This window comes from Arctopsyche grandis, chromosome 5 (assembly GCF_051622035.1).
Source record: "Arctopsyche grandis isolate Sample6627 chromosome 5, ASM5162203v2, whole genome shotgun sequence".
Classification (NCBI taxonomy): domain Eukaryota; kingdom Metazoa; phylum Arthropoda; class Insecta; order Trichoptera; family Hydropsychidae; genus Arctopsyche; species Arctopsyche grandis.
The window spans coordinates 31,669,154-31,677,739 of record NC_135359.1 but is presented as its reverse complement, the minus strand read 5'-3'; the positions used below and the strand labels follow the sequence as shown (position 1 = coordinate 31,677,739).

The 8,586-nt window shown below is 33.9% G+C and overlaps 1 protein-coding gene across 1 annotated transcript; it reads right to left on the bottom strand.

The window, feature by feature from the left end:
• Window positions 1-1,768: 1,768 nt before the first annotated feature.
• LOC143912003 (uncharacterized) lies at window positions 1,769-4,485 on the bottom strand. Its single transcript, XM_077431109.1, has 2 exons — window positions 3,980-4,485; window positions 1,769-3,878 (listed from the first exon to the last, which is right to left on the bottom strand). The coding sequence occupies exons 1-2, from the start codon at window positions 4,097-4,099 to the stop codon at window positions 2,403-2,405; spliced, it is 1,596 nt and encodes a 531-aa protein (XP_077287235.1). The 5' UTR covers window positions 4,100-4,485; the 3' UTR covers window positions 1,769-2,402.
• Between the last annotated feature and the right edge of the window lie 4,101 nt (window positions 4,486-8,586).

Genomic DNA, 8,586 nt, shown 5'->3' with positions numbered 1-8,586 from the left:
AGCTGCACCGATTTCAGAGATCCGACACACAACGATCCAGCCGCAACTTCAACAACATAACCGGTACGTGAACTTCCACAACTCTTGCCAGACCCCATAAGTATATACATAGTTTCTTCACCACGATATTACCCATTAAAATGGATTACGACGACGTCGTCTCTTATGATGACGATGAGGAATATACCGCTGATAAACATTCGAATTATTCGGTAAGTGTTGGGAGTGACAGTGACAATATTATGGATTTTGAAAGTGACTGACGATAACAGTGAAATTATTCCTCTGAGAGCCCATCTTCAGACATTACGTCTCCCTAGTGACTCCAATTCAACTGATAGTCATTCGAAAAGTGAAGACGAATTTGGGTGGTCTGAAAATGATAAACCACCTGATTTAGAACGATTCCTTGGTGATCCTGGTGTGAAAATCTTACCAACTGATCATAAGAATATCATGGACGCTGTGGAATTATTTGTTGGTGATGATTTATTTTATTTTTTTGTGGAAGAATCTAATCGTTATCACATTCAAAATTTATTGAAGTTTGGAAGAACATCGAGATGAAAAATGAAAAAATTCATGGGGCTGATATCGATGATGGGAAAAGTAAAAAAAGACAATAGAGACGAATATAGGAGCACGGATCCAGGTTGTGCCACTCCTATTTTTGCTCAAGTAATGAGCAGAGATAGATTTCGCCAAATATGGCAATCATGTCACTTTTCTAACAATGAAACACTCGGTGATGAAAACCAAAAGTTACACAAGGTATGTACATACAACCCGTTTTTGATTACTTTATACCAAAATTTTTAAATGTGTATAAACCCGTTCAGCAGTTATCCCTCGATGAGAGCATCATTCCCTGGAGAGAAAGGTTATCATTTCGTGTGTACAATGGAGCAAAGATCATAAAATATGGATTGCTCGCTAGAATGGTTTGTGAGAGTACAAGTGGCTACTTTAATTTAAATCATTTATTGTTTTAATGTAAACATGTACCTAGTGTATGTTGATAATTAGCACATAGTGATATGAAAAAAGTCCTAACCACACGTGATCTCAGTATAGCACCCCGACTGAGACTTCTACAATGCTACGTTTTCAGCATCCTTCTGTATGGAACAGAAGCATGGACCCCGACGGATGCCACATGTAAGAAACGAGAGGCATTTGAGATGTGGACATACGGAAGGATGCTGAGAATCTCATGGATGGCGCGTCGTACCAATGCCGAGGTGCTTGCCCTGATGGGAAAATATGTCGAAGTGCTCAAAAGTGTGAAAAGGCGTACATTGGAGTACTTCGGACATGTGATGCGGAACGAAAAATACGATCTCCTGCGCCTTATAAACCAGGGGAAAATCGTAGGCCAACGCAGTCGGGGCAGGCGGAAAACATCATGGCTAAAGAATCTTCGGCAGTGGTACGGCCTCAGCACCCGAGCACTATTCCGAGCAGCCATTGGTAAAGTACGAATGGGACTGAAACTTTGCAATTTTTTTCTGGAAATGTCTGGACACAAAGCGCTTCTTGATGAACTACGCAATGGTAAGCAACTACCTCATGACTAATTTTTCCTTTCAAAATGGCAACAAACCCTTTTCTTACGCCGGTCATACGTTTCGTCCCGTCTGTTGAAATTGCCACAATTTTAGAGCACTTTGACCCCTGGCTTACGATGATGAAGTATGTTTATCATAATTACCACAATTTCATCCAATAAATAAAAATTATTACATTTAAAATAAATAAAACAAGTAAGCCAAATAATAGATCTGTGCATTTAATTTTGAATTATCATTTCTCTTAAAATTATTTAAATGAACTGAAATGACATGAGAAGGGGGCACCAAAAACATCATGGCACGCATGCAGCCAAAATGTAAGAATAATAACAGTATTTATATAATAACAATTTTTTTTATATTCATCATTTTTTTATATGTAATTTATTATGTGACCAGAGGATAGATTTTCGAGTAAATAATTTTAAACAAATTTCACACTTGTAAGGCTTTTCACCGGGGTGAGATATTAAATGTGTCACAAGTTTATCTTTTCGGATAAATGATTATAAACAAATGTCACATTGTGTGGTTTTATCCCAGCATGCAATTTTTTATGTGTCTCGAGGCTAGGTTTTTGAGTAAGTGATTTCAGGCAAATTTCACACTTGTAAGGCTTTTCCCCGGTGTGAGATATTAAATGTTCTGACCACACTATTTTTTGTTTTCGTTTAAAAAGGTTAATTGGAAGTGTGCTGAACTTTAAATGTAAGGACTATGTTGAGATTTATTTTAGTAATTTTATAATACAAATCCTCAAAAATATACACAAATATTTGATTATCTCCCGTTCATCTTTTTGTCGATTGTACCAGTCTGGTTTTCAGGCCGTCATTTGTGTGGTTTTATCTGAGCATGCAATTGTTTATGTCCCTCGAGGTCAGATTTTTGAGTAAATGATTTTAGACAGATTTCACACTTGTAAGGCTTTTCCCCTGTGTGAGTTCTTAAATGTGACACAAGTTGATCTTTACGAACATATGATTTTAAACAAATGTCACATTTGTGTGGTATTATCCCAGCATGCAATTTTTTATGCATATTGAGGCTACATTTTTGAGTAAATGATTTTAGACAGATTTCACACTTGTAAGGCTTTTCCCCTGTGTGAGTTCTTAAATGTGACACAAGTTGATCTTTACGAACACATGATTTTAAACAAATGTCACATTTGTATAGCTTTACCCCCATGTGAGATATTAAATGTGTCACAAGTTCAATTTTTCGAACATATGATTTTAAACAAATGTCACATTTGTGTGGTTTTATCCCAGCATGCAATTTTTTATGTCTTCCGAGGCTAGATTTTAGAGTAAATGATTTTAGACAGATTTCACACTTGTAAGGCTTTTCCCCTGTGTGAGTTCTTAAATGTGACACAAGTTGAACTTTACGAGCATATGATTTTAAACAAATGTCACATTTGTATAGCTTTACCCCCGTGTGAGATATTAAATGTGCCACAAGTTCAATTTTTCGAACAAATGATTTTAAACAAATGTCACATTTGTATGGCTTTTCCCCCGTGTGACATCTCAAATGTGTCACAAGTTTATCTTTTCGAATAAATGATTTTAAACAAATGTCACATTTGTGTGGTTTTATCCCAGTATGCAATTTTTTATGTGACGCAAGGTTAGATTTTTGAGTAAATGATTTTAGACAGATTTCACACTTGTAAGGCTTTTCCCCTGTGTGAGTTCTTAAATGTGACACAAGATGATCTTTATGAACATATGATTTTAAACAAATGTCACATTTGTGTGGTTTTATCCCAGCATGTAATCGTTTATGTCTCTCGAGGTTAGATTTTTGAGTAAATGATTTTAGACAAATTTCACACTGGTATGGCTTTTCCCCCGTGTGAGTTCTTAAATGTATCATAAGTTTATATTTATAAATAAAAGATTTTAAACAAATGTCACATTTGTATGGCTTTTCCCCCGTGTGAGTTTTTAAATGTACCACAAGTATATTTTTATAACCAAATGATTTTAAACAAATCTCACATTGAAACCGCTTTTCTTCAGGATGAGATCTTTTGTGTAAAATAAGTTCAGATTCACTGGGAAATGGCTTCAAGCAAATGTCACTATCCTTTCGGTGAATTGTCGATTGTGAAGGCTCGTCGTCCCATATTAGATCTTCTAAGAAAACTTCTTCAGTCTTGATGTTCAAGCAATCAGCTAACCTCAGTTGAGACGTTTCGTGGCTTCGAAAACAAGCCTTTCGAAAGCTGATCAACGATTCGAGATTGGTCTTACACGAAAGACACACCGTGTCTGGCAACCCATCGCCTCTTTTAACCTGCAGATCAAATGAAAAAAACAATAGGATTGAGCGGTGAGAAGAGTCGGGAGAACCAATTGGGTCCACAACAGTATTGTAACCTGTAACCAGTAACCTACATTAATCTGACAGCCGGTCCGAATGCGTTCCTCCAGACGCTCTGGATGAGGACCTAGTCTCTGGAAGATGGAGATGGAAGACTCGGCCGGAGCTGATCCGAGACAAAGCCTGCACTCCATCGTCCCAGTATTTTACTCTGACAGCAACCAGACGCCTTGCTCTTTTCTTTGGTCTAAATTTGGTACTAGTTATACCTAGGGTTGTCACTGACAACTTGTCAGGCATCCCGATTAAGGTTTGTTTATACCTATGCAGCACGACCCGTATCCTGCAGGTGTCCTGCAAGTGCGTATAGTATTCTTTGGTACATTATATGGACGCATTCATACTCCATTCGCGCATACGCATTTACGCATTCATGCGCGTCCATATAGAATGTATTAAAGAATACTGTCCGTACTTGCAGGATACTTGCAAGATTCGGGTCGTGCTGGATAGGTATGAACAGACCTTTAATCGGGATTGTCACCAGTGGCGTAACTACCGCGCCCGCAGACCCCGCAATGCGGGGGGGCGCCGCTAAGCGGCGCGTCTTTTTCACTATTTTTTTAATTCTGAGAATTCTCTCCTACTCTTGTATATATATATATTATTTTTAGTGTTAAAACAATAACATAAAATTAAATGAGGCGTGAAAACCAATAAAATTTTACAACTTTGTATTTATTTTCGAGAATAGCATTGAAATCTCCGACCAAAATTATTTCATTACAGACCGTCATAAAGTCAAAAGCATGTCGGTTTTATAATGGGTCGACCTTTTTTTCAACATAAGTATAACGTCTTTCCATGAATAAATCATAGAACGCGACCATAATATGTCAATTTTACAACTTTACTCATAAAATCATTGTGTTCGTTCAGACTTTTCTTCATTTGATTTTGAACACGCTCTGGAATCGGATCGCGATTGATTATAATTAAACTAGCTCCCGAAACGTGTTTGATCATTGTATATAAAAACTAACTCATTGCTCAGGGTAAAGTGACGTGAAGTGTACCATTGTGTTATCCCTGTAGTTGAGAAATCTTTCGCGATACATATATTTTTTTAATATGAGTAGTTTTAAGAAGAAGTTCAGTGGAGCAGAATCTCGAAAGCGAAAAAATAGTCAAATCGCGAGTTCATCGAAATTGACTAAAATCAACAAATTTCTCAAAGCCTCTAGTGACATAGTGGAATTAAGTCCTCCAGCAGTTTTATCAGAAAATTAACCTAGCTCTCCTTTGAGCAATACCGATGTAATCGAACCAGCAGTTACGGATAATACGGCGAAATTCTGTTGCAGAAATAACTGTTGCAGAAATTCAATCGACTGAGCCTAGCTCTTCTTCCTCAAACATTTCTGGTGAAGTGGTCGATTCATTTATAAGGTTCCTTCTTCATGAAAAATATCCGACTGACCGAGGACAATACACAAATGATTTTTTGATGTGGTTGGAACAAATTTATAAATTTTTCGCTGTCAGCATTAACAGGTGGGAAGTTTTTAAGGAAAATTCACCATCAGTTACTTTAAAAAGATTGAACCCTACTCGTTGGTCTTCAAGACTTGATTCCATCAATGCACTTCGATATTCATATACAGATGTTTTAAAATGTCTTACAGAAATATTTCTAAAAAGTAAAAGAAAGGATGAACAATTAGAAGCAAAGGGACTAAAAAAGAAAATGGAAAGTTTCGAATTTATTCTCCTACTCGTGCTTTTTGATAACATTCTTCAGCCTCTCAACTTTGTAACAAAGCTCCTACAATCAAAAAACGTCGATGTTATCAGTGCTCAGTCGATGATCAAAAATGCATACGACAATCTCAATCGTTTTAGGAATACATTTGAAGAATTTGTAACGATTGCAACAAAATGGGGTTTGGAGCCAAAATTGACATTTGGAGTCAATCTTTTGTCAAAAAGCACTTCGATGAACTTAGTAATGATACACGATTCCAAAATTTATTGAAAAAGTTTGAAATAACATTTTTTAATGCGGCACTAGACGTAGCCTTGATGCAATTGAAGGTTCGTTTTACATCTTTTAACGATATAATTTCAAAGTTCGCCTTCCTACAAAGTAAAAATCTCATTCAAGTATCAGATGACGACTTATGTATATCGTGAAGCCAAATCTTTAACCGACCAATATGTCAATGACTTTGACAAGTCACTACCTAGCCAGGTGCTTGATTTCCGTTCGTGCTTAAGAGAAAAAATAGAGAAGATCGACAGTGTTTGTGTTTTTTACACTATAAATTCTTCATTTCCTGATATCGCCACCGCAATCATCTTGTTCCTTACGCTTCCGGTAACTATAGCCACTGCTGAGCGCTCGTTCTCTAAGTTGAAACTTATTAAAAATTACTTAAGGTCAACTTTGTCACAACATCGACTCAAAGGATTAGCGCTGATTAGTATTGAACATGAGAGAACAAATAAAATGAATTTTAACGAAATAATCGAAGTGTTTGCCGATGCGAAGTCCAGAAGAACAGATATTTTGAAAAAATGATTTTATATATATACTATGTGTATATGGGGGGGGGGGGGCGTAAAATATTTTGCGGGGGGGCGCCTGGAATTCACGTTACGCCACTGATTGTCACCAGTTTTAAGTCTCGTGTCCCAGTGCCCCGAACAAACCTCTCGGGACGCCCAAATGTTCTTCCTACAGATGTTTTTAACTCAGAATTAACATAACATAAACTATAAACAAAAAGTCAATGTCTGGTAAACACTGCAGCAATATTCGACAATGAACTATTTGTCTCTCTCTTACGTACTTTCTGGAGAACTATGTGTAGAAGGGAGTCTGAAATTCGACCAATTTTTAATTTTCGGGTGTGACCAGTTTTAGGGTTATCACTATTACCTGAAATATAACGCACTCTAAAGCTATTTGAAGCTTTTTTCTTAACTGAAGAAAAAGCACCAAAAACCGTATTAGATTTTTTCACTAATCCCCCCATATATATATATATATATATATATATATATATATATATATATATATATATATATATATATATATATATATATATATATATATATATATATATATATATATATATATATATATATATATATATATATATATATATATATATATATATATATATATATATATATATATATATATATATATATATATATATATATATATATATATATATATATATATATATATATATATATATATATATATATATATATATATATATATATATATATATATATATATATATATATATATATATATATATATATATATATATATATATATATATATATATATATATATATATATATATATATATATATATATATATATATATATATATATATATATATATATATATATATATATATATATATATATATATATATATATATATATATATATATATATATATATATATATATATATATATATATATATATATATATATATATATATATATATATATATATATATATATACATATAAACATACATACATACAGTGGCGGACTGGGACTGAAATCAGTGCATGCCAGGAGTCAAAGGGGGCCCACCCAGGGTTAAAAAAATTTGTCCCCCCCCCCCCCCCACCCATATAACAAAATTTTTCTTCTATCCATCACGCTAACAATCAGGTACAAGAAATTTTTTATAATTTTTGAAAAAATAATTATAAAATTATATTATGTGAAAAGGGAAAAAATCAAAATTTTTTTCTAAAAATCTTCACATGGTCAAAAAAAATCGACCATCAATCTGAGTCACTAAAAAACTATCAATTAACTTAATTTCTACCGACTGTCTTTTTACTTTATCTATGTACATATGTACGTAATAACTAATAACAATAGATAAAGTTTTGTGATCATGCGAAAATTCGAACTCGGAATCGATCACTGATCACGTTTACATAATATAGAAAAATGTGTGTGGCTGTGTGTCTGAGTGTGTGTAAAATTTCGTGAACACCCGTTAACCGAAAGTGACAGTTTACTCCTGTTGGAAGTTTACCGGATTTTTCTTCCACTATTTTAATCGACCCTTTAAATATGTCTGCTCTTCACGATTTTATGTATAATTCCTTGTATCAATGTGATGAAAATATAATTTAAAAAATCATTAAATGTAATTAACCAGAAGTGGGATTTTTTCCTCTTAAAAAAGTAAAAAAAAAAATTTACCCCACCCCTGAACGGATCAAGCTGAAAGTTTATATTTGTATTCTTTATGTACTAAATTTGATAAGGTTTTGGTCAGAAAGCAATTTTATTAAATAACTAAAACTTTTTTTGGACCGAATTCGTTACACATGAAGTTTAAATCCATCTCATTCTTTGTTTTGTGAGAGAATGGACGTCTGCAAATAAAATAAAAATACGAGAAATAAAACCATTTGTGATTGAACCGATTCAGTAAAATATTAATTTAAAACTTTTCTTGAAAACAAGAAATATACGAACTTTCGGAAAAATAAACGTTAAACATCTGTTTTTGAGACAAAATAAAGTAAAGGGGACTTTTCTAACGATTCGCTCCATTGGATGAACAATTTCTAAGAATTTTACCCAAGGCATACCACTTAAAAACCAAAATACACTTGCTTTGAAATAAT